This window comes from Ailuropoda melanoleuca, chromosome 11 (genome assembly GCF_002007445.2).
Source record: "Ailuropoda melanoleuca isolate Jingjing chromosome 11, ASM200744v2, whole genome shotgun sequence".
NCBI lineage: Eukaryota > Metazoa > Chordata > Mammalia > Carnivora > Ursidae > Ailuropoda > Ailuropoda melanoleuca.
In genome coordinates this window covers 29986283-30012731 of record NC_048228.1, presented here as the reverse complement: position 1 = coordinate 30012731, position 26449 = coordinate 29986283, and the positions used below count along the sequence as shown (strand labels likewise).

General features: G+C 39.9%; 3 protein-coding genes across 7 annotated transcripts in view; all 3 read right to left on the bottom strand.

The window, feature by feature from the left end:
* DNAJB14 (DnaJ heat shock protein family (Hsp40) member B14) overlaps positions 1-16927 on the bottom strand; it is a 49323-nt gene extending 32396 nt beyond the window's left edge. For 3 of the 5 annotated variants that reach the window (XM_034671463.1, XM_034671462.1, XM_034671464.1), the window contains exons 1-2: positions 16525-16927; positions 358-529 (exon numbers count right to left, since the gene is read on the bottom strand). In XM_034671463.1, the coding sequence (XP_034527354.1) occupies positions 358-529; positions 16525-16657 (305 nt within the window). In that variant the 5' untranslated portion in view covers positions 16658-16927. The remainder of the gene's footprint in view (positions 1-357; positions 530-16524) is intronic. The other 2 variants (XM_019808752.2, XM_002927999.4) reach the window with 2 other exon arrangements.
* Positions 16928-18287: 1360 nt separating this feature from the next.
* Positions 18288-20408, bottom strand: LOC100478013 (histone H2A.Z). The gene is made up of 5 exons (XM_002927998.4): positions 20248-20408; positions 19866-19943; positions 19469-19582; positions 18993-19122; positions 18288-18726 (listed from the first exon to the last, which is right to left on the bottom strand). The coding sequence occupies exons 1-5, from the start codon at positions 20248-20250 to the stop codon at positions 18665-18667; spliced, it is 387 nt and encodes a 128-aa protein (XP_002928044.1). The 5' UTR covers positions 20251-20408; the 3' UTR covers positions 18288-18664.
* A 327-nt stretch (positions 20409-20735) lies between these two features.
* On the bottom strand, positions 20736-22863 carry LOC117804403 (histone H2A.Z). The gene is made up of 5 exons (XM_034671461.1): positions 22703-22863; positions 22314-22391; positions 21917-22030; positions 21441-21570; positions 20736-21174 (listed from the first exon to the last, which is right to left on the bottom strand). The coding sequence occupies exons 1-5, from the start codon at positions 22703-22705 to the stop codon at positions 21113-21115; spliced, it is 387 nt and encodes a 128-aa protein (XP_034527352.1). The 5' UTR covers positions 22706-22863; the 3' UTR covers positions 20736-21112.
* Between the last annotated feature and the right edge of the window lie 3586 nt (positions 22864-26449).

Sequence of the window (26449 nt, the reverse complement as noted above, 5' to 3'; positions counted from 1 at the left end):
AAATCCTCCTACTTTCCTGCATACAAAGACAAAACAATTCTTTCCCCTCTTTTATCCTTTTAATACAGTTATCTAAATACTATACTGCGTCAAAAATTTGAAATACTATTCCCCAAGAAAAAATATTCGGAAGCAACTTTTGCCTTACAGTTACTTTAAAAGATGGAACCTTCCATAGAGTTGGTACTTTACAGACTGATTTGATAAATAACATAAAGCATAAAACACCCAGGGCTCAATTTTTCCAGGTTTGTTCTTCCACTGAATTATAGTTCACACATTTTTTTAGGCGTTATAATATTTAAAAATTACATTAATATCAATTATAGTTGAGATATAAGTCATATTTATCCCTACCTGAGAACTCCATCTACTTGGTCTTTGGTGTAGCCTTTTCCACTTTCACTGCTACCAGATGTGCTATCCTTTGTGCAATTAGGTTTGTTCTGATCACCACAACCTGACGGTTTTCGGCAATGAGGGCTATTTCCAGCAGTGCTTCCATTTTTCATAATTATTTCCAATAGTGCTGTAGGAAAATACAGAAAGCATACTATGCCATGTTACATCATGTACATACACGTGATCTTGAGAAGAAAGTTAAAAGCTGAAAAATTAAGAATCATGTACTCCAAAAGTATTCACCGTAGGGTTTTTTTTTAAATAAAATATATTCCCTTATATCCCTGTTTACAGATCAATAATCATCACTTAGAAGTAGAATACGAAGAAATTAAATGTAATAACTCAAAATTACTATCATTTAATTCCTATGACACACTTTCATTTGTCATATCATGGTGAAACTAAGAATACCAAAGAAAAAGAGATAGTTGTTAAAGAAGCCAATGAGATTATCTACAAAGAAACAGAAATTAGACTTTCTATTTATTTCTCAACAATAACAATGGCAGTTTTAAAAGGCATGGAAATAATACTTTCAAAATGCTCAGAAAGAATAACTGTCAACTTTAATTCTGCACTTATTTTCTAGAAAATGCTCAAGATTAAAAACATTTCAAAGAAACAAAAATGGATAAAATTTACCACTAAGATTTCACAAGAGCATACCATAATATATATACATACACACACACACACACACACACATATACATATACATATGTACGTTTGTGCAGAAGGAAAATGCTTCCAGATAGATGAAATACATAAAAAGGATGGTGAACAAATACTGTGGTAAATGTATGAGTAAATGAAAACATTGAGTCTATAAAACAATAATATAGTGATGTCTAGGATTTGCTTTAAAATACTGCAGGAGCATAAAAGAAAGGGTAGAGAAAATATATATGAAATAAGATTGGCCATATATATTCATAAAGGTTAAAGACAAGAGGGCAACAGGGATTGATTACACTATTCCCCTTCCTTTTGTGTATGCTATAAACTTTCCATAAGTTAAAACTAAACATAATGGGGGGCCGGGGTGGCTCAGTCAGTTAAGTGTCTGCCTTCAACTCAGGTCATGATCTCAGGGCCCTGGGATCAAGCCCCACATCAGGCTCCCTGCTTAGCACAGAGTCTGCTTCTCCCTCTCCCTCTCTCTCTCTCCCTCCACTCTCACACCCTCTCTGTCTCAAATAAATAAATAAAATCTTTTTAAAAATGTATAAAAAAAACCTAAACATAAAAAAAAAGAACTAAAAGGAAGAAACAGAGAAATCCACCATGGTGGTAGAAGATTTTAACACATTTCAATTTAACAGTTATTTATCAGTTATTAACTAACATTGGGAAGATGAAAAAAATCACCAGGATACAAATGATATAAAAGTCTAGGGGCGCCTGGGTGGCGCAGTTGTTGAGCGTCTGCCTTTGGCTCGGGGCATGATCCTGGCGTTTCAGGATCGAGCCCCACATCAGGCTCCTCCGCTGGGAACCTGCTTCTTCCTCTCCCACTCCCCCTGCGTGTGTTCCCTCTCTCACTGGCTGTCTCTGTCTAATAAATAAATGGATGAATCTTTAAAAAAAAAAAAAGTCTAATTTATCAAGCTTGATCTAAGAGATATAGCTATAACATTATGCCCCACAACTGGTGAATATTCATTCTTTACGGGCACACAAGGAATAAAAACACTGACTACATTATAGCTAAACCATAAAGTTATTCTCTTTGAATTTCTAAGAAGTAGTCACATATTCTACAATCAAATGAGCACAATGATTTAAGTAAGAAATCAATTTAAAAATTTAAGTAGAAAGATCACAAATGGGTTAGAAAAAAAATGAGACAACTCATACCAAAGAAATAATCATAATAGAAATGAAAAGACAGAATTGAACAAAAACAAACATACTACATATCAGAACATGTGGGTCAACAAATGGTGCCGGGACAAGTGAATATAGACACGCAAAAAAAATGAATTTGGATCCCTTTGTCACCCCATACACAAAAATTAGCTTAAAACAGATCACACACCTAAATGTGTGCGTGAAGAAAATACAGAAGTAAAGAAAAATTTCTTCCTAGAAGAAAATATAGGAATACATCTTTGTGACCGCGAGTCAGGCAAAACATTTTTAGATAAAAGTACAAGTGACAGAGAAAAATAGAGAAACTAGACTTCATCAAAATTAAAAACTTTGTCCCTTCAAAGAATATTATCAATAAAGTAACAATACAATCCACAGAAAGGGAGAACATATTTAAGAAATCATACATCTGAAAAAGACAAATACCCAAGAGAAATAAAAACAAACATCTACACAAAAACTGGTTACTTAAATGTTCATAACAGCATTGCTCACAATAGAAAAAACATTGGACACAATCCAAATGTTCATCAATTGATGAATGGATAAATAAAATGTGATATGTCCATACAATGGAATATTATTCAACAATAAAAAGAAATGTAGTAATAAGGAATCAATCAACAAAAGGCAGTCTATGGAATGGGATAAGATATTTACAAATGACATATATCTGATAGAGGGTTAGTATCCAATATCTATAAAGAATTTATATGACATATATCTGATAGAGGGTTAGTATCCAATATCTATAAAGAATTTATCAAACTCAACACCCAAAAGACAGATAATCCAATTAAGAAAGGGGCAGAAGACGTGAACAGACATTTATCCAAAGAAATCTTCCAAAGAAGACATGTTTTCCATAGAAAATATACAAATGGCTAACAAACACATGAAAAGATGCTCAACATCACTCATCATCAGGAAAATGCAAATCAAAACCACAATGAGATACCACCTCACACCTGTCAGAATGGCTAAAATTAACAACACAAGAACAACAGGTGTTGGTGAGGATGCAGAGAAAGGGGAACCCTCTTGCACTCTTGATCCGAATGCAAACTGGTGCAGCCACTCTGGAAAACAGTATGGAGGTTCCTTAAAAAGTTAAAAATAGAACTACTCTATGATCCAGTGCACTATTAGGTACTTACCCAAAGGATACAAAAATACAGAATCAAAGGCGTACAGGCACTCCGACATTTATAAAAGCATTATCAACAACAGCCAAAGTATGGAAAGAGCCCAAATGTCCATTGACTGATGAAGGACAAAGAAGAATGGAAAGAGCCCAAATGTCCATTGACTGATGAAGGATAAAGAAGATGTGGGGTGTGTATGTGTGTATATGTGTATGTATGCATGTATATATATGTATATATAATGGAATATTACTCAGCCATCAAAAATGAAATCTTGCCATTTGCAACAACATGGTGCAACATGGAGCTAGAGTGTATTATGCTAAGTGAAAGAAGTCAGTCAGAGAAAGACAAATACCATATGGTTTCACTTATATGTAGAATTTAAGAAACAAAACAGGAAAACATATGGGAGGGGGAGGAAAAAAAGAGAGAGAGGGAAACAAACCATAAGAGACTCTTAATGATAGAGAACAAACTGAGGGTTGATGGAGGCAAGTGGGTGGGGGATGGGCTAGATGGGTGATGGCTAGTAGGAGGGCACTTGTTAGGATGAACACTGGGTATTATATGTAAGTGGTGCACTGAATTCCATTCTTAAAACCAATATTGTACTGTATATTAACTAACTAGAATTTAAATAAAGATTTGGGGAAAAGGGGGTGCCTGAGTGGCTCAATCAGTTAAGCATCTGCCTTCAGCTCAGGTCATGATCCCTGGGATCAAGCCCCGCAATGGACTCCCTGCTCAGCAGGGAGTCTGCTTCTCCCTCTGCCCCCGCCCCCACTCATGTGTGCACGCATGCACGCTCTTTCTCTCTCTCTCTCTGAAATGAATAAATAAAGTCTTTGAAAAAAATCTGGGGAAAAAAAACGAAGTACTGATATATGCTACAACATTGATGAATTTGAAAATATGCTCAGTAAAAAAAAGTCACAAATATTGTATGATTCTATTTATATGAAATGTATAAAATACGCAAATGTACAGAGAAGAAGGTATATTAGTCATTGCCAAGGGCCGGTGGGGAGGAAAGGGTGGAACTGAGGACAAATGAAGATTAACTGCTCATGAGTACAGGGTTTCTTTTTGAGGTGAAGAAAATGTTCTAAAATTGTTTGCTGCAATAGTTGCACAACTGTGAATGTACTAAAACTCACTGAATGGTACACTTCAAATGAATGAATTATACTTATGTGAATTATATCTCAATAAGGCTGTTACATGTATATTTTTAAAGATCCTAGCAGTGTTGGCAAATTTGTAAGCATATAGTTGTTTTATTATTTATATCACACATATATATGTGTGTGTGCGTGCACTTCTACCACATCTTTTCCTACCTAATGCATTCAAGAGGTCACCAAAGACGTAAGAAATTGTTTTTATGATATCTAGTTGTAGATGACACAGAAAGGCTCTTAGACAGCAACCTATTAGTTATTAACAAGATAAGTTTATGCTATACAGTTAATTTTTAACTACAGTTTGGTTTGTACTTAATGTAATCATAATGTTAACCTTGAGAGCAGAAGTCAGCATGGTCTAGGTGTTAGTGGTTCACAAAAATTCTCGACCGCAGCTAAAATTTTAAATCTCTGCCATTTCCTTATAAAATCTGAGCAATTAGATAGCAAAATCAAAGCCTCGTGCACAAAATTCCAAAATACCAGAAGGTGGGGGTGAACCACCAATAGCTATAAGATCTATCTGGGTTTTACCATCTGTGTGGGAAGAAGTGGAGCACAGTAACAGGGCATTTGTCAGTCCACAGAACAAAAGATCTCTAAAATAACCACAGGGACTTTCTATATTACAACACAGCAGGCAAAACTGAGAAAAGTATGTAAAAAAGAATGAGTTAAAAAACTCAGGAAACAATAAGAAATAAAAGAAAAAAAAACAATTCAAAAAAAGAAGACTAAACTAGAAGAAATAAGGAATTAATAAACTACAGACAATTTTGTGTGAGCAAAAGAGAATATTAAAAGGAGGGAAAATTTTTAAATTAAAAAAATGAAAAAGACAAAAAATTAGAAAAAAATGGCAAATACTGAAAATAGTTAAACAATACCCAACATACATATAATAGGAGTCCTAAAAAAGAAAAATAAAGCAAGGGAATCAAATCAATATAACAATAATTGGAGAAAACTTTTCTGATAAAAACATCTAAAATCACATAACAAAACGGCAAATCACATACCTAAGAATATTGACCCAAAATAACCACCACCAAAATATATTCTAGTAAAATTAACCAAGCATCTAGACAAAAAGATAAAATAACTTATAAAAGAAAGAAAATTAGAGTGTCATCAAACTTTACTTATCAGTAGTATTTGTGGAAAACAATGGAGTAACATATTTAGCGTATCCAAAGAAAGAAAATATCAGCCAAGTATTTTGTATGCACCAACTAACTTCAAGCACTGAGGCCCCAAATGAATGGTTTTCATCGTTCCAGAACTTAGGAGCATAGTTCCCACAAGCCCTTCCCAGAAATCTACTAGAGAACAAGCTTCAGGAATCCAAAATAATTATAAATACATTGATATAAGGACTGATGGTGAGAACTAAATGTATAGTGACCTACAGAAATAAGACTAATGACAATTAAAAGAAAGAGCATAAAATATATAATAGTAATATGCTCTGACACTGTAGACAGATTCAAATATTTTTAAAATGGTGGGCTTCCTCTGGCTTGTCTTTTACTTGAAAAAAATTATTGGTCTTCTCTTCCTTTTCTCTACCTTTTGGCAGCTGACACTTGGATGAAGGAAGCTTATTGGAACCAAGAGGGCAGTTATAGCCAAAAACAGGGCTGAGAATGGCATTACAAATATGGAAACAGAGAAGACTAGAATGAACGCTGGTGGACTGAAAGGGAAGTCTGCGAGTGTTGCACAGATATTAAAATAAAGATTAAATGACTATAAATGTGTATATGCCCATATACAAACACATATAACACGCAGATACACATACACATACATATACATACATACATTCACACATATGTGTATTTCTCAGCTATGTTGAAAGGACCCAAAGGCAATGACAACCCTGTAGCAAGAAGCCTATCGAATGTGTATATCTTAGTTTCCAAGTACCATTGACCACTGAAAAGAATAAGAGCTCCTTGGAGAAATAGCTGATTACCAGGACAATAAAATAAAAAGTGAACCTGAAAATTTTTTTGTGCCAAAAAGTAAGGAAGCTCAAAGAGTGATGAAGACATGTCAAAAAGACACAGGAGTCAGTCTGAAGGGACTCCTGACTAAATCTGAGGCAATCTGAGCATCAAAATTAAAAATGATAGCAATGGGGGTGCCTGGGTGGCTCAGCTGGTTGAGTGTCTGACTCTTGGTTTTGGCTCAGATCATGATCTCATGGGTCATGAAACTGAGCTCCACCTCTGGCTCCATGTTTAGTGGGGAGTCTACTTGAGATTCTCTCCCTCTCCCACTATCCATCCCCCCACTCACCCATGCACTGTCTCTCAAATAAATAAATCTTTTTTTAAAAAAATGATAGTAATGGACTAAATAGGAATCCATGAATCAAAACTAATAAAGTTGAATGCCAACTAATAAATTATAGAAGTAATAACAGAATTAAAAACCACCATTTGACAACCATTAGAAATTTATTCAGGAAAGAATCATCGATGGACGCTAAAAGGAGTTGGGTAAAGTTTGTTGGGGAACAGGACATTTACACAGTTGCAAGTATTTTCCCACAAAATATTTATTAATTATAAAGGGGAAACAAAGTAAGTTTAGAATGGAGAAACCCGACAATCAGCAACTCAAACAAGTGATCAAAATTAGCATCAATCAATTAAGACCGTACTCCTGATATGTTACACTAAGAAAACAACATCACTGCTATGTATTCCTGCCAAAAATTCATACAAGGCAATGCCAAACCCAAATTGAGGGAAATTGTATAAAATAACTGGCCTATACTCATCAAAAATGTCAAGGTCAAGGGAGAAAAGAGAAAAGATGATATCTGGAGAATAAAACATGTCAAATAAAGGCAACATATGCCTTTTTTGCTATCAAAGACATAATTGGGAAGATGAGCAGAATTTGAATGAGGTACATGCATTAATTTCATTAATTTAATGGTTATACTGTGGTTATATAAGGGTGTTCCTGTCTTAGAAAATATACACTGAATTATTGAGGGGTAACGGGACATCATGTCTACAACTTACTCTTAACTGGTTCAGGAAAAAATACAGTAAGAACAAATTGTACATGTATGCGTGGGATGGGGGAGACGGCAGGGGAAGGACAGAAGAAGGGCATGATAAAGCAAATGTAGTAAAATTTTATCAAAATAGGAAGCCTGAGTGAAATACACAAGGGAAGTCTATATTATTCTTGTGACTCTTCTAGAAATTTAAATTATTTCAAAATTTAAAAAAACTTGAAATGGGGAAGGAAAATGGGGAGAGCATATGCTAAAATTTTTAACTTTTCAATAACTGTATTAGGGGAATATTATTGGTAATACTACTCTGAAACTATTATGCAAGTATATGATGAGGCAGAAAGCAAAAAAATGATCATGACATATTCTATCATTTACCATGGTCTTGAGAACCAGCATTACTACTGTGGAAGGAAGGAAACAGAAATATAAGCTAGGGGAAAAGAAAAAAAAAGAAATATAAACTAGAGAAATTTAACACCCCAAAGTGCTTAATTTGAATGAGAAGTAAAAGTATAAACTCATAAGCTATTTTAGCTTTAGAAAAAAAAGAACTCATTTCCTTGTCTGTACACTGAAAAAGCCCAGAAATAATGAACAATCTAGTAACTATAGCATCCTTAGTGACAGACTGTGATGCTGAAACATGATTTTCCACTAAAAGAAACTTATTGAAGATATGATTGATTCCAGATCTATCCCAGAAAATGTGCAAGAGGAGCCTGAAACATTGTTACACCAAACAGCAAGCTAACTATTAAAGACTATTGGGAATCTGTCTGTACTCAGGAGCTAAATGTAAAAGGGTTCCCCACTGGCCAAGGACCTAAAAAATAACACGGTTGACCCTGAACAACCCAGCAGTTAGGGGCACCAATCCACACGCAGTTAAAAAATACCCATATAACTTCTGGCTCACTAAAGACCTAACTACTAATAGCCTACTACTGACAGGAAGGAAGCCTTACCAATGACAAAAATACTTGATTAACACATATGTTGTATGTTATATGTATTATATACTGTATTCTTTTTTTTTTTTTAAGATTTTATTCATTTATTTGACAGAGAGAGAGACAGCCAGTGAGACAGGGAACACAAGCAGGGGGAGTAGGAGAGGAAGAAGCAGGCTCCTAGCGGAGAAGCCTGATGTGGGGCTCGATCCCATAATGCTGGGATCACACCCTGAGCCGAAGGCAGACGCTTAACGACTGCACCACCCAGGTGCCCCTTATATACTGTATTCTTACAATAAAATAAGCTGGAGAAAAAAAATGTTACTAAGAAAATAATAAGGAAGAGAAAATACATTTATAGTACTGTATTTAGCCAAAAAAAATTCTGATTAGTGGATCCACACAGTTCAAACCCATGTCGTTCAAGGGTCAACTATACTAATTAGCTGCTTTTGGAGAAATAAAAGGGAACCAAATCCTTTTCTTGAAAACTGATAAAAGCAATCAAGCACTTGTTTTTCCTGTATGAACTGTACCACTATGTAACCCTAAGACAGGAAAGGAAATATCTCTTTATAGAAGTAGCTCAGCTCATAAATGAAAAAATTTTTAAAACTTGTGGAGTCAGATATGAAAATAGTTTTTTGTCTTTAGTATTTACAGGTGGACACAAAGTCCCTATGCACACTAGTTAGAAGTTATCTGTACATTCCCTTTCAAGGTTAGCACAAAAATAATCTTCCAGTGTTTTTCTGGACATCTTCCAGGTTAATAGCCAGATGCTGAATACTGGTGAAGCAGGATCATACTGTTGTTCTATATTTTCAACATTTTTATGATACTAAAAATTTTTCTACAATTTCATGCACAGGGGCTCTGCTTAACAATGGCTATGTGTATACATGCACTCACACCAAACACTCTTTGGCTCCAAAGAGTGAAAATTTGGACAAGTTCCATTACCTCTGGGTCTCAATAACCAGTTCTGTCATCTTAAAAATGGATTCAGCAAGGCTTTCTGTATTAACGATTTCTGGAACCAATGCCCGAGAAGGTAGTATGATTCAACACTGGTATGGTTCAAACACTGCCAGAATTCAGAACACATTGGATTTTTCTGTCTTAGTTATCACATGAGATCTCATTTGCAATAATGTGCAGTATTACAAACATTAGTTGGGCAAAAATAGTACTTATAAACCAGACTACATTTACTTTTGGTTTTCAAAATTATACAACATCATTTTATGCCTTCGCTTTCCACATCTATTGCTTTGCTTTCGGGGTTTTGACAGAATCTGCATTTAATTTAAGAATACTCCACGTTAAGGACTAGTGAAAAAGTAAATATGGTATTAAAAATGTTTATGTGAATCATCCAAAAGTGAAGAACCAAGATGTTTTTATTTCATAAGCTTCTACTGCACGCCTGTTATATAGAATGTCCACTATTAGCTAAATCTAAAGTAAGGATACATAATTTGAAATACAAATGGATGTTTTTCTCCTCTTCACAAACCAGAAACAGCTTTTATTTGTGTGATTGTAAAAGTAATGTTTCTTAGCTCATTAAAAGAGCCATAACAAACTAAAAATCACTTATAAATCTCACAAAAGAAAATCACCCAACCATTTTGGTATATTTGACTCTAGTTAATCTAGTTAGCTGTCGAGTTTTTTATGTATGCTTAAACAAAATTAGAATAATTTACATATGGGGCGCCTGGGTGGCTCAGTCTTAAGCATCTGCCTTCGGCCCAGGGCGTGATCCCAGGGTCCTGGGATCGAGCCCCGCATCGGGCTCCCTGCTCCACTGGGAGCCTGCTTCTTCCTCTCCCACTCGCTCGGTTTGTGTTCCCTCTCTTGCTGTCTGTGTCTCTGTCAAATAAATTAAAAAAAAAAAAAGAATAATCTACATATGTTGACAGATTACCTTCAATTCATTATATATCGTGTATTTCATTTTATATCAATAAATATCAGTCCACTTTATCTATCTATCTATCTATCATCTATCTATCTTATTCAGGACTACTGCAATAGGGGAGTAATCAAGCTTAACTCTAAATTTGGCACAGACAGCTGGGGATTTACAGCCAATGAGCAGGGTGAAGGGATCAGCAGATGGAAAATTATTGAGGCACGTTATTATTTTTAATAGGTGCATAGTATCTGAATGCAATGTAATTTATTTAATCAATTCCCACTAATGAACATTTATACTTTCCAAATTTTGCTAGTGACAATTTTTATATATACATTTTTGCATACTTATCTGATTACTGAAAAGCTTCATTTATGAATATATTAGCATATTAAACCATATAGCTATAAGATTTTCATTTAATTATTTAGCAAATCATCTTTATTGAAGGGAATAATGTCATATAAACAGGTATTGTTCCAAACAATACAGGCTTATATGTATCAAAGCAAATACCGTTAGGTACCAGGGGAGTAAAAAGAATAATTAAGATTAAAATGGTTCCTTTTTAATCTAGGGGAGGGATGGCTATATACATAGCACAAGGAATGAATGTAGACAAATAGGGGGAAGCACATGTTAACGAAGCATGGAATGAGTAGTTGAATCTAAATGGAGAGCAATCCTAACTAAAAGCAATTATTTTGCGTTCTAAAAATGACAGAAAAGAAAGAGACAAATATTATACTGTTGACGCCAAGGCAGTATCCAAATACTTCCGGCTTAGTAATAATACATGACATTCTTAAAGCACTTAATAAAATATCCTTATAATAATCCCGTGAAAATTACAGATGAGATAACTAAGTTTCAAGAAAGGAGAGGAGAATGACAGGAATCGAGCCATTATTATGTCCAGCAGATACGTCATACTCCATTCCTGTAGAATGTAAGCTCTAAGAGGACAAGGACTTTGTCTTATTGTTCACTGACTCCCTAGGCACAAAGAAGTGTGGATTCAATAAATGTGTGTTGAATAAATGTATCCCCATTTTAGAGATGAGAAAATTGAGGCTCCAAAAAACAGTCACATATGTAAGGTCATACAACTATTAAATTAAGGTTCAAAACCAAACTCAGTATTCTTTAACTATAATGTCTGAAACACTTTGGCTATTGGCTGAAATTTGGAGATCATTTTATAATACTTAACTCAATGTTTTCAAAATAACTGTTCCAAATGTATAATTTGTACTCATCACTAAATTTTAATTAAGTCAGAAAGAAAAAGAAAATGGAACTGCCTTAAAAGAAATAGGTTGGTTACTAATCCAGATGTGTAACGACAGTTTGAAAAGCTTTATTTTACTATTTTCAGTGAGGCAAAAGAGGGACAGAACTTTGAATTTTTTATTAGATTTAAATTTTAAAATAATGTAGTAAGAAAAAAAGGAAAATGCCATACATATATCTCTCACATGAGGGAAAAAATAGAGGACTATTTTAATCGCTATCACACAGAAAGGTGCTGCAAATTACACATGAGTTAACCATTCATTAAAACAGACACAGGATGGCCTTTTTTGAAGTGGTAGACCACAATCTGGTTCAAGTTACTGAGAAATTCTGAAAACAATCAAAATGCTTTTCTTCGGAAAAAAAAAACAAAACCCAAAACTATACTAACTGCCCCAAATTAGTATGAAACACTAAAGTTGATACTAAGTAAATAGCAATGTAAAGCATTAAAACAGTGAGATTGTATCCCTCTGTGAAAGTCCAAAACATAACAATAATTCAATAAATACACAGCTTAAGAAACTAAAAAGTAATTTACTTTTCTGCCTGCTGACATTATTTTTCCAGAATATGTAGTAGCTAGTCATATATATCAATCCTTTTGAACATAAACCGAAGTCGTTGTATGAAAATATTTGAATATTTGTAAAATTCAATTCACTTAGAAGTCCACTGCAATAAATGATCCATAAAATAATATTTTCAACTAAGAACATAGAAAGCAATAATGTCCTAGATCCATTTGAAAATCAAGCTTTTCTTCAAGGAAAACTCTTGCCAACTTTTTTAAGTGTTTTATCAATCAAACTGCTCACCTGGCAAAAGTAAAATGTAAAGAGGATAAAAATTCTGGAGTTTAGTTAGAATTTACTCTCACATTTTCCCATTCACTATATAAGAATAATGAAAGTCAATATGCAATGCTTTCTTTTGCCCCTCTTAGTATGAAAACACATCCAGAAGAAACTTCAGAGTTATAAGAATTTGGTAGTAATCTAGAATAGGAGAAATGCAGGGATAAAATTTCATTTTAACCGATAGGTTCAATTTCTTTCTATACTAAATATTTTCTCAGGACTTACACAAATGTTCTAGACCTTTCCCTCCCCTAAGTTCTTAAATTATTCCATTAAACATCTGAGAAGATTCTATGTAAAACACACTTTGCTAAGTATTCGATCATAACTTTATTTCAGCTAATGCTCACCTCAACCCTGTGACGAAATCTTCGTTTGGCACATAACTAAAGAAGACAGAGATGCTAAGTAACTTCTTCCTGGTTACAATACTGTCAGAGGCAAAGTCTGCATCTGAACCGAGATTTTTTTGACCACTCCACAACTGTAACTATCACTTTACTTGGTAATCACAGACTGCCTTTACAAGACATTGTACTATTAATATTCACTGTTATTTTTCTTAATTTTTTCTACGTTCATGTCTCTAAGAGCAACAACTGTGTTGTGCTTTGATATCTTACAGTATCCTTTAGCAGACTGATTCAAATTGCTTATATGATAGGGCTGCCTAGCTGATACAGTCTGTAGAGCACATGACTCCTGATCTCAGGGTTGTGACTCCTTATCTCAAGCTATGTTGGGCACAGAGCTTAGTTAAGGAAAAAAAACACTGAAAGAAGAAAGTTTCTCAAGGAAGCATTAAACAAACAACAAGAACAACAAAGTGTTTATATAAGAATGATAAGCTACAAGTTTAAAGCCTCTCAGAGGCTCACACTTGTTAAATAGAAATGATATCCAAAATATTGAGTGCTTACTGTTAAATGCATTCCATGTATTAATTGTTTAATCCTCACAACAGCCCCATGAAATTGGTACATTATTGTCCCATTTTGCAGATGAAAGAGCCAAAGGCTAGAGAGGTTATGCTACTTTCCCAAGATTAAGGTTACAGCTCTTATGTGGAGAAGATAGGCTTCAAAAGCCAAGGTATTCTGTCTTGAGTGGTTACTTGCTTAATGTTAAAACTGTCCCACTAGTACTAGATAATGGCTAAAATAAAATCATGCATTCATACAGTGTGCAAATTTTTTTCTTTTTCTTTTTTTACAGTATGCAAATTTTAACTCTGGGCAAAAATTTCTTGAATACGACACCAAAAGCACAGGCGATGAAAGCAAAAACAGACAAATGAGACTACGTGAAGCTTAACAACTTCTGTACATCAAAGGACACAACCAATAGAATGAAATGCTTCCTACAGAATGGGCGAAAAAAATGTGCAAATCATGTATCTGATAAGGGGTTTAGATCCAAAATATATAAAAGACTCTGACAACTCAACCACAAAACAAATAATCCAATTAAAAAATGGGCAAGGGTGCCTGGGTTGACTCAGTCTGTTAAGCATCCAACTCTTGACTTCAGCTCAGGTCATGATCTAAGGGCCATGGGATAGAGCCCCGCTCAGGCTCCGCATTCAGCATGGAGTCTGCTGGAGATTCTTCCACTCTCTCTCTCCCTCTGCCCTTCAATCCACTTGCATGCACGTGCCCCCCATGAGTAAATAAAATCTTAAAAAAAAAAAACAAACCTACTTTTCTGTCAATCACCCGAGTTCTACTCTCAACACCTTAATAATAATAATTAAAAAGTTATTTTTAAAAAATGGGCAAAGGACCTGAATAGACATTTCTCCAAAGATGATATAAACAAGCCAACAAGCATATAAAAACATGTTCAACATCACTCTAATCATTAAAGAAATGCAAATCAAAACCACAACGGGGTATCACCTCATACTTTTTAAGACGGCTACTATCAAAAACAAACAGAAAAAAAGTTTTGGTGAGGATGTGGAAAAACTGTAACTCTTACACACTGTTGGTGGGAATGTAAAATGGTGCAACTGCTATGGAAAACAGTACAGTAGTTTCTCAAAAAATTAAAAACAGAACTGCCAATGTGATCCAGCAATCCTGTTTCTGGGTATGTATCTGAAAGAACTGAAAGCAGGAGAAACTTACAATGTGATACTTGTACACCCACATTCATAGCAACATTATTTACAATAGCCTCCATATAAAAACAACTTAAATGTCTAGTGATAATGGCAGATGAATGAAAAACGGAAATATGGGTATGTGTGTGTGGGGGTGTGTAAATGAAATATTATACAGCCTTAAAAAAGAAAATCATATCAATCATGTACTTGACATTATGCTAAGTGAAATAAGCCAGTCAAAAAACACAAATACTGTATGATTTCACTTACATAAGGTATTTAAAGCACTAGAATTTTTAAAATAAAGAATGGTGTTGCCAAGGGCTGGCAGGCAGGGAAAATGAGAAATTGTTTCATTGGTATAGAATTTCAGTTCTGTAAGATGAAAAAATTCCAGAGATCTATTACATAACGGTATGAAAATGGTTACTACTACTGAACCATATGTTTAAAAATGAATACGTAAACTTTCCTACGTATTTGTGCAACATTTTAAAAAAATATTAACTCCTTTCTTTTCTTTCACTTCCTTTCCCTGTCCTCTCTGGTATTCAACAGCAGTGTAATGAAAATGATAGAGAAAAGCAAAGAATACAAGGGCTTCGACAATATAAAAAAAATTTGAGAAAACAATAAAACAGCCTCACATTCATATTAACTTATCATTAATTTTCTTAACCTAGAGATACCCTGAACCTCGAGTGAATCAGTATTTATTAGCAAGACACTAGAGCACAGTGGTTAAAGGCTTTTTGGAGCTGGAAAGCTCAATTACTATTCTGACTTTGCTACTAACTACTCTGTGACCTTTGGTAAAATATTTTCATTCATTCATTCATTCATCAAAAAGGTCTGTTAACACATGGGTAAACCCAGTTAAACGAATTCCATCTCTACATAGGACTATTCTGAGGAGTAAATGAAATAAAACATATAAAACACTAGGCACAAGGCCTGGCACTTTAAGTGCTCAGTAAATGTTGGCTATTATTATTACTTTAAAGCCTACAGAGCAGGACCTGAACAGGGCGAATTCAACTTAAGTCAGTCCGGTACGCTATTCCTTAGTGATCTGCCTAATTTATCGATAATTATGGTGTTATCAAATCAGATACTGTTTAGGAAATCATTGCTGACTATATCATTTTTGCCAAATTTGTGCTCCTCTCTTCTAAAAAAACCTCTCTACCAGGGAAAAGCAATGTCATCTCAGGTATTCGAAATGTTTGCTTTGGGAATAGTGTTCTACCCCAGAGGCGGTGGAAAGGAGACCTGTACTTTAGCCACTAGAGTTCCCCATTCCTCTCACTTCATTAGGGGCCTAGGCCTTATTTGAGGGTGAAGATGCGGTGCGAGGGGGCCACACAACCAAACAGCCATGTATAAAGCCCCACTCAGGTAAGACGGGGCCAGACAAATCTAGGAGAATGACAGCTAGCCCTCTACAAAACGGACCGGGGAAGCGGCAACACTCGTCCGTCAGCCGAGAGCCGGCATCTCGAAGGCAGGCTAGTGCAGAGGGAATCTCGGGCAGCCCATCCCAGGCCCGGCCTGGGACAGTCGGGGCCGGGGCGGGGGTGTGTCGGGACGCTCCTCCCGGGGCCCTGAGGCGGGATCTGGCAGGCGGAGGCCCCCGCCGGTTCCCGGAGGGGCGATGGTGGGGGCGGGGGCGGGCCACGCCGCGGTCTGGGGACCCGACAAGTAGGGAAGGAAGGGACACGGAGGGCCTCACCGCGGGCCGAGGGTAGTGGGTAGAGCTTCTCCGCCTTCTGCAGGAAGCGCTGGGCCTTCTCACGGTTGCCGGCGTTCAGGGCCTCCCGGGCGATCTCGACACATTTCTCCGCCTCATCCCGGTTCCCCTCCATGGCTTGCGCTTTCTTCCGCTTCCTCCGGTAGCACAGCTACAGGGGGACGGACGCCGCGGCCGCGGCGGAGGCGAGCCGGCCCGGGGGGGGCGTGCGGTGGCGAGCGGGGAGGAGAGCAGGGGATCGTGGCGGCGGCGGCGGCCCGGGCGGACTGGCGGGCTCACAGCTCCGCCTCCTCACGGCGGCCTCCCCGCCCCCCGCGGGCCCCTACGGCGCGAGCCGCATCCCTCCGGGCCCCCGGACCGAGCTCCCGGGCCTGGAAGTCGGAGCCTACTCGGCTGTCCATGCGCGGCGCCGACACGCTCGGAGCCGACCAACGTTGCGGGGGGCGGGGGGTAGGCGGGCGATACCAGCCCGGCCGACCGCCGGGGGATTCCGCCGAGGTGGGGACCCGGCCTCCCGCCTTAGCTGCGCCGTGCTCCCTGACCTCCCAGCGCGGCCAACGCAGGCAGGAGCCCGCCTTCAGGGCCGCCTGGGCGACGGGTGGGGCTGGGGACGCTTCTTTATAAGAGCAATCCCAGGGATCGAAGGGCCCACCTCTGGGCCCCCTCAGCCTGGGGAGGTTTCAGTCAGGTGAAAGATCGCGCTGTCAGTCCCTATGAAGCGCTTCCGGCACAGGTGTTCAGAAGCACATTAGAGCGTCGTTTCACCTTAACCACGTTGTTTTGTACCCTAACTACGGCATTGTTTTATTTCCTTTTTATTTCAGCTGCACACCATTTTCCTGACCCATATTCCATTAAATTGTCTCTTGGCACATCCAGAAGGTATGAACACTCTATTTGCAGTTTGCAAGTTATTCTGGTGAAAAGCCTTAATCCTAATCCTTTATGCAAATCAAGGAAGGAACCACCTTTTCTTAATGCATTACTATCACAGAAATGACAACTTGTTGGATTTTCTCCCTTCTCCCATTTTCATGGCATTTCCTCGTGAAATGCTGAACCATGTCATGTTGGGTCTCCTTGGTGGGGGGAAAGGGACCAGTTACTGCTTGGTAATGTCATCCAAATTTTTAAAATGACAGGAACTTCCCACAAAGCAAGTGTCAAAATGGTTCGCTCAACCCAACCAAAAAATACTCGTTTTTTCACAATCTTCAAATCAAGCTGTTAGCATGCAAATATGTAACTCAGGACTTGCAAAGAAATGCTGACACTCTTTTGGAAAACGGGAATAGCATGCCCTCCCCCCCCCAAGATGTTAATAACTACTGAAAAATTAATTCAAGTAGACTTCAAAACAGTATAGTACATGAAAAACCACTATCTCCAAAGTCTAAACTGAAAGTTCCCTCTGTGGAGGTAGCTATAATGCCCTCTCCCTCCCAAAATCCACCACAGCAATAGCCCACCAGCGTGAAGCCATCACAGAGATCAGGAACAGCCAACAAACTGAGATGGTCAAGCTTACTCTAAGAAACAGCAACTTGCCCCACTACAGCTCCAGTCAACGTTTTAAAAACTTTAATAGCTCATTACAGAACATTAAAAGAAGATTACACTTGGGTCTGCTTACTTGACCTACCAAGTTCAATTTCAAGAGAAGAAATATGCTTGTTACTGCTGTATGACATACCTACTCAAAAGAAAGAAATTCCCATTACAATCAAGCAAATTTAAAACACAACTAGTTTGGGATATGACCTTTATTGAGCTTATCCACTGGAGTGGAAATAATTCTGTACAAAACCAAATGTTTGTTACTATAACTTCTGCATCACAATTAAAATCCAAACAGTTTTTTAAAAACAGTCAACTCAATCAAAACCCACTACTTCAGAATCAATAGCTTCTTTGAAGCCACAGTAACACTTAAATATGGTTAAGACTCGAATGCAGAAATTTGGTTGGTTGGAAAGCTAATTAAACTTCCAACTTGCTCAAATAGAATTACAAAAAGGCAAAATTGTGTTTTTCACAGAGATACAGTCCACTGGAATCACCAACACTGGACAGCTGTTAAGAGTATTTAGAGTCCTGAGATAATAAGGAATCCAGGCATCCTTTAAACAGTCTTCTGTTGTCCTTTCTTCCCAATCAGAGATTTGTGGATGTGTGGAATGACACCTAGGAGAGGAACAGGGATTAATTCTACTTTTTAATATACATATTTTAAAAATCACACAACACTTAAAACCAAGACAGTTTAATGTTCAACTTGGAAAATATCTTTAAATGCAAAGCTCAAATATGTAAGAATTCATTAAGTTATAACATAAATTTCATAATGCAACCACACTGCAACAAAAACAAGTTTTCTTCTGTACTAAAAATTAATAACGAGAGCTACAGAATTTTTTCTACAAAGGAATAAAATTTTAGTATTTACATACCACCACCAGCAATTGTAGCCTTGATGAGAGAGTCCAATTCTTCATCTCCACGAATAGCAAGTTGCAAGTGACGAGGGGTAATACGCTTTACCTTCAAGTCTTTTGATGCATTTCCTGCCAATTCAAGTACCTACAAGGCAGATTCTAATCAATCTCCTTCCAACTTTCCTTAAAACCAAAGCCCAGGGAGTAGAATCAATCTTCATGAAGGTAAATCTACCAAATGACGTCTTCCCCTGCTACCTGAATGGCAACACATGCAAAAGGGGGCACGCAATTTTATTTCCAAGAGCAGCAAACTCAACCAAGCTCAGTAGGATTCCTTAATGAAAACCAGCCCCCTCTAGCGTTCTCAGAAGCTTCTAGCCGTGTTTAGGGCCTGGGAGTTTTTCTTGCATCACTTTCCTCCTTCCCTCTCACCGCCTCCCCCCAACCCCCCCAAACCTTTTCCAGATTATAGGCGTACACCCATTTACCTCTGCGGTGAGGTACTCCAGGATGGCTGCGCTGTACACAGCGGCAGTCGCGCCCACACGCCCATGACTGGTCGTCCTAGATTTCAGGTGTCGATGAATACGGCCCACCGGGAACTTAATTTTAAGCACACAAACATAAATGCACAAAGATGTTAGAGTCAAAGATGGTAATATTACACGCGCGCCAAATCAAGGGGCACGGACGGTGGTGCAGCAACGCGCCCCAGCATCGACACACGTGATCGCCCCCCCTTCGGTATTTATCGTATCGGCAAACCAAGTCGCGACACCGCATCACCCACGCAAAGACGAAACGCCCATCTAGAGCGATGATAAACAAGAAAAGAGGTGGAAAGAAAAACGCCACAATTCCCAGACTGCACGAACAACCACTGACCTGCAAGCCGGCTCTCTGTGAGCGGGAAACCGCCTTTGTCTTGGCCTTTCCGGAGTCCTTCCCAGCCTTACCGCCAGCCTGCGGCGCGCACACGCCCGCGAGCGAAGGAGGAACGGGGAATATAGGATTACTAGGGCGGCGTGCCCCTCCCCCACCGCGGCGCGGCCCAGCGGCGCTGCGCGCGCCACCCAACCGTCGCCGCCCGCCGCGAGATCGGAGGCTGCTCCGCTCGCCGCCGACAAAACACCTCCCCCCGCTCTTCCAAATCCTGTCTCCGCGCGTTTCCAACTGTCGCCACTTCACCCCCATCTCCTGTGTGTAACGGGTTTTTCTCCCATCGGCAAAAACCCGCGGAGTCTTCGAGCGCCTCCGCGAAGTTTACCATTTCGAATTCTGCTGAAGCTCAAACAACCAAGGCAGAAAAAGGACTAGTCAGACAGCCAGCGAGATCCCACCGCCTACTCCTTCGTCGCACCGCGATTCAAACTGCGCTGTCTCCCGCCTTCCCCGCTCCCTTTATACTGCTGAATGTTCCCTCATCCGGGAACTCGGATTGCTCATCCCACCAATGGCTGCCACCCGCCCTCGGGACGCGTCCTTGAGGTCTCAGCCAATGAACAAACGAAGAATAGGGCGGAGGGGCGGGCACTCCGCAGCTCGAGCCTCTATTGGGGCGTGGGGAAGAAGGTGGGGGGAGGGCGGAGGGATGGGAACCGAAAAGAAGAAGGGCACGGCGGCGGGAGGGAAGAAACAGAGCGAGCTACGCTGCGGGAGCGAGGAGACCCGCCGGCTGCGGTCACGTGTCAGGGAGGAGGAGCTGAGAGGCTGGNAAGAAATTCCCATTACAATCAAGCAAATTTAAAACACAACTAGTTTGGGATATGACCTTTATTGAGCTTATCCACTGGAGTGGAAATAATTCTGTACAAAACCAAATGTTTGTTACTATAACTTCTGCATCACAATTAAAATCCAAACAGTTTTTTAAAAACAGTCAACTCAATCAAAACCCACTACTTCAGAATCAATAGCTTCTTTGAAGCCACAGTAACACTTAAATATGGTTAAGACTCGAATGCAGAAATTTGGTTGGTTGGAAAGCTAATTAAACTTCCAACTTGCTCAAATAGAATTACAAAAAGGCAAAATTGTGTTTTTCACAGAGATACAGTCCACTGGAATCACCAACACTGGACAGCTGTTAAGAGTATTTAGAGTCCTGAGATAATAAGGAATCCAGGCATCCTTTAAACAGTCTTCTGTTGTCCTTTCTTCCCAATCAGAGATTTGTGGATGTGTGGAATGACACCTAGGAGAGGAACAGGGATTAATTCTACTTTTTAATATACATATTTTAAAAATCACACAACACTTAAAACCAAGACAGTTTAATGTTCAACTTGGAAAATATCTTTAAATGCAAAGCTCAAATATGTAAGAATTCATTAAGTTATAACATAAATTTCATAATGCAACCACACTGCAACAAAAACAAGTTTTCTTCTGTACTAAAAATTAATAACGAGAGCTACAGAATTTTTTCTACAAAGGAATAAAATTTTAGTATTTACATACCACCACCAGCAATTGTAGCCTTGATGAGAGAGTCCAATTCTTCATCTCCACGAATAGCAAGTTGCAAGTGACGAGGGGTAATACGCTTTACCTTCAAGTCTTTTGATGCATTTCCTGCCAATTCAAGTACCTACAAGGCAGATTCTAATCAATCTCCTTCCAACTTTCCTTAAAACCAAAGCCCAGGGAGTAGAATCAATCTTCATGAAGGTAAATCTACCAAATGACGTCTTCCCCTGCTACCTGAATGGCAACACATGCAAAAGGGGGCACGCAATTTTATTTCCAAGAGCAGCAAACTCAACCAAGCTCAGTAGGATTCCTTAATGAAAACCAGCCCCCTCTAGCGTTCTCAGAAGCTTCTAGCCGTGTTTAGGGCCTGGGAGTTTTTCTTGCATCACTTTCCTCCTTCCCTCTCACCGCCTCCCCCCAACCCCCCCAAACCTTTTCCAGATTATAGGCGTACACCCATTTACCTCTGCGGTGAGGTACTCCAGGATGGCTGCGCTGTACACAGCGGCAGTCGCGCCCACACGCCCATGACTGGTCGTCCTAGATTTCAGGTGTCGATGAATACGGCCCACCGGGAACTTAATTTTAAGCACACAAACATAAATGCACAAAGATGTTAGAGTCAAAGATGGTAATATTACACGCGCGCCAAATCAAGGGGCACGGACGGTGGTGCAGCAACGCGCCCCAGCATCGACACACGTGATCGCCCCCCCTTCGGTATTTATCGTATCGGCAAACCAAGTCGCGACACCGCATCACCCACGCAAAGACGAAACGCCCATCTAGAGCGATGATAAACAAGAAAAGAGGTGGAAAGAAAAACGCCACAATTCCCAGACTGCACGAACAACCACTGACCTGCAAGCCGGCTCTCTGTGAGCGGGAAACCGCCTTTGTCTTGGCCTTTCCGGAGTCCTTCCCAGCCTTACCGCCAGCCTGCGGCGCGCACACGCCCGCGAGCGAAGGAGGAACGGGGAATATAGGATTACTAGGGCGGCGTGCCCCTCCCCCACCGCGGCGCGGCCCAGGCGCGAGCGCGGCCCCGTGCCCAGCCGGGGTCTCCGGCCAGCCGCGCGCCACAAGGGCGACCCCGCTCGCCGCCGACAAAACACCTCCCCCCGCTCTTCCAAATCCTGTCTCCGCGCGTTTCCAACTGTCGCCACTTCACCCCCATCTCCTGTGTGTAACGGGTTTTTCTCCCATCGGCAAAAACCCGCGGAGTCTTCGAGCGCCTCCGCGAAGTTTACCATTTCGAATTCTGCTGAAGCTCAAACAACCAAGGCAGAAAAAGGACTAGTCAGACAGCCAGCGAGATCCCACCGCCTACTCCTTCGTCGCACCGCGATTCAAACTGCGCTGTCTCCCGCCTTCCCCGCTCCCTTTATACTGCTGAATGTTCCCTCATCCGGGAACTCGGATTGCTCATCCCACCAATGGCTGCCACCCGCCCTCGGGACGCGTCCTTGAGGTCTCAGCCAATGAACAAACGAAGAATAGGGCGGAGGGGCGGGCACTCCGCAGCTCGAGCCTCTATTGGGGCGTGGGGAAGAAGGTGGGGGGAGGGCGGAGGGATGGGAACCGAAAAGAAGAAGGGCACGGCGGCGGGAGGGAAGAAACAGAGCGAGCTACGCTGCGGGAGCGAGGAGACCCGCCGGCTGCGGTCACGTGTCAGGGAGGAGGAGCTGAGAGGCTGGCTCAGGGGAGGGGCACGCGGTGGCGCCCCCGGTCTCCCAGCCTGATCCCGGAGGCTACGTGTTGTGGCCTCCGGCTCTAGCTCGCCCTCCTTCCTCCCACCCCACCACCCTATCACTCCGACCAAAGCGCTTCGAAGGCTAAGACCCGTCGGCCCACAGCCTTTTTTTTCCCGGGATCCGGAGCACCCTTTTACCCGCCCTCCTGTCCATCCCCAGCGTCTCCTCTGGTCTGACAGGTGGTGCGTACGCGTCGAGAGAGAATAGCCCCCACTCCTCAGTCAACCACAGGCTTAACAGAGATTTCGCGTTTCTTCCCCGAAGGCAAATCCCCAGCCTCGGGCTGATCGCGACCCGCTGCTCCCACGTCATCTTTAGCTGTATCTCCCACATTTTCTTTCCTCACCAGTTTTGAAGCTACCCGAGAGATAGTTCCACGGGAACAAACGGTGGAGCAAAGTCACCTCGCTGGTCACAAAAGACCTTTTGGTCTATGCACGGAGGGCTTGGGGTGACGCCGTATTCTTGAACCAAATCATAAACCGTATTTTTCTGGAGACTACGTATCAGTGGATTGTACTTAAAGCCTGGTATCTAAACTTGATTTACTCGTGAAACCTGAAAGCCATTATGTGTCAACTTTTCTATACAAAACATTTTGCTACATGACAAATGTTCGATAAATGTCAGTGGGATAACTCCTAACAGGATTCACAGACAGTTACAGATGGTCCATGTAATCAATCGCAAATGGTGGGCTTAAAAAATAGTCCTGTACACAGAGTACTGTCATAATGCCAGCTACTTCCAACTAATAGATTAATAACACCTGTGTGCATCTCCAGATGCTTGTGGTGATGTAAATCTTCCATAATTATAGTCATGACACTTTAACGGCATTTCCGACATGAAGTAATTTTGAAATATGTATTAAGTAGTTTAGATTGGGTTTCAGTTTGAAAGATTTTATCAAATTAGAGCACTTTCCTATTTCTGGGAGGTAAATTCTAGAGAAGAGATCCCCAATAATTTTGATACTAAGGTTTTTTATTTCCTCCCCTTGGAACTGAGGAATTGTTCATGATGTCATCAATAGAAGAATTAATCAGTTCCCCCACCGAATTGATATAATGACAGTAAAAAGCTGTGAAGCCTGATGTAANATTAATCAGTTCCCCCACCGAATTGATATAATGACAGTAAAAAGCTGTGAAGCCTGATGTAATAGTTAACCTAGGCTCCACTGGACCTTTCTTTTTTTTTTTTTTTTTTAAAGATTTTATTTATTTATTCGACAGAGATAGAGACAGCCAGCGAGAGAGGGAACACGAGCAGGGGGAGTGGGAGAGGAAGAAGCAGGCTCATGGCGGAGGAACCCGATGTGGGGCTCGATCCCATAATGCTGGGATCACGCCCTGAGCCGAAGGCAGACGCCTAACCGCTGTGCCACCCAGGCGCCCCTCCACTGGACCTTTCTGATAAACAACTTACAAGCGAACGTTAATACTTTTCCAGTTTAGAGACTATGTGTTCTTTGTTATGAGGCCCAGCTAAAGGAATTCATTGTTGCTTCAATGAATAGAGTTTAATAGAATGAGCTCAGGAACAGGTAGAAATATATTCTGCTCTTCTTTCTCACTAACTTTTTGGAACTTCCAGTTCTTCTATGAAAAGGGTATAGTATCACCTATTTTCACGTGGTTGTTGAAAAGGGTATAGTATCACCTATTTTCACGTGGTTGTTGAAACAGTAAAGGAGAGGGTATGCGATGTACCCTATAGCATGTGTTTGTCACACAGTAAGCACTCAATCATAACTATGATTATCTTCTACCCTTGAGGCTGGGGAAGGGTGAAATAAAGTATCTTTGATTCCTAAACATTTTTTTTTCCTGTCTAGAACATTGTCCTCCTTTGACATGAAAGTAGCAAGCCTGAAACCTGCCCAAGTATGCACAACCAAGGCATCCATCCTCCAAACTAAAATCCTAAATTGGTTTAATACATTCCATGGTTTTCCTTTTCCTTTGGATAACAAGAGGACATCAGTTTCCTCACTTTTAGAGCAGTTTTGTGATTGCCTACTCTTTTTGCTTCTCTGGAAAATTCATGGTACAAATACGTTAATATTCTTGGATTATCTCTCCTGTACTTGTGTGTATACTAATACACGTATATAATACATACAGCCAAAGCTGTATAATTATTGTATTCAATGCCATATCCAATAGCTATTTAAGTCCTCTTTTGCCGTAAAAATCTAAATATGAAGTAGATGACCCCACTATTATTGATTCTCTCTTTAATGGCCGTATCCTAACTGAACCAAACTTTCTATGACCAGTTATTATCACCTCTCAAACACTAGCCTGTATGTTAACTACTGTTGTTTTTAACTTTTTCTGGTGAGAATTTGAGACTGTCACATTTGGGAATCTCAAATTTCTGAAAAACATCTTGCTTTAAACACCTGTTTTTAAGCAAATACAAACAAGTTATTTCACAAGGCATCAGCCTAGATAGGTAATAGCAGAATTCTTCTTTTTAGGAAATCCACATTTAATCCTAGTTCTCACTACCTAGTGCATCCAGGAAAGAATGTGCCTTCAAGGACTCTGAGTTTCTGTGTGATGATATAATATGACATACTGACCTAGAATTAAACAAAAACAAAAACAAAAACAGGAAGAATAATATGAGTTTGGGTAACACTCACTTGTTGTACAGCCTGAAGTAACTTAAACTCTAAGCCACAGTTTCTTCGTATAGGGATTCATACCATCAGAAAAACCAACCTCTCATAGAATTGTGAAAGGATTTCATGAAGTATAAAGCACCTGAGCACCTGAGAGGCTCAGTTGGTTGAGCGGCCATCTCTTGGTTTCAGCTCAGGTAGTAATCCCCGGGTCCTGGGATCTGGCCCTGCATCAGGCTCTGCCCTCAGCTGGGGAGTCTGCTTGTGGATTCTCTCTCTCCCTCTCCTTCTGCCCCTCTCCTTGCTTGAGTGTTCTCTCTCTCTCTCTCTCAAATAAATACATCTTAAAAAGGAATATATGGAATAATGTGTTAATATTTGTGGGGCAAAGGCTGTAGTCCTCCCCGAATTCAACATATAAGGATGATTACAGTAATAAAAACCTTTGTGTTTACAGTGTTGATGAAACCAAGGCATAGATTTAAATTCCCAATTGCCCAGTATGTACTTCCCATGACCACAGATTTCATACACTTTATTCATAAAAACAGGGCGTAGGTTACAAAGAAGATCAGCTGAATGTACTCTACCCCAGTCCACGGCCATTT

What these genes read in the sequence shown, in the direction of transcription:
- LOC100478013 (XM_002927998.4), bottom strand. An exon ending in TGGAGTACCTCACCGCAGAG is followed by an intron (nt 19,123 to 19,468) that starts GTAAATGGGTGT and finishes TCTGCCTTGTAG; the next exon opens with GTACTTGAATTGGCAGGAAA. An exon ending in GGCTACAATTGCTGGTGGTG is followed by an intron (nt 18,727 to 18,992) that starts GTATGTAAATAC and finishes TTCCTCTCCTAG; the next exon opens with GTGTCATTCCACACATCCAC.
- LOC117804403 (XM_034671461.1), bottom strand. An exon ending in TGGAGTACCTCACCGCAGAG is followed by an intron (nt 21,571 to 21,916) that starts GTAAATGGGTGT and finishes TCTGCCTTGTAG; the next exon opens with GTACTTGAATTGGCAGGAAA. An exon ending in GGCTACAATTGCTGGTGGTG is followed by an intron (nt 21,175 to 21,440) that starts GTATGTAAATAC and finishes TTCCTCTCCTAG; the next exon opens with GTGTCATTCCACACATCCAC.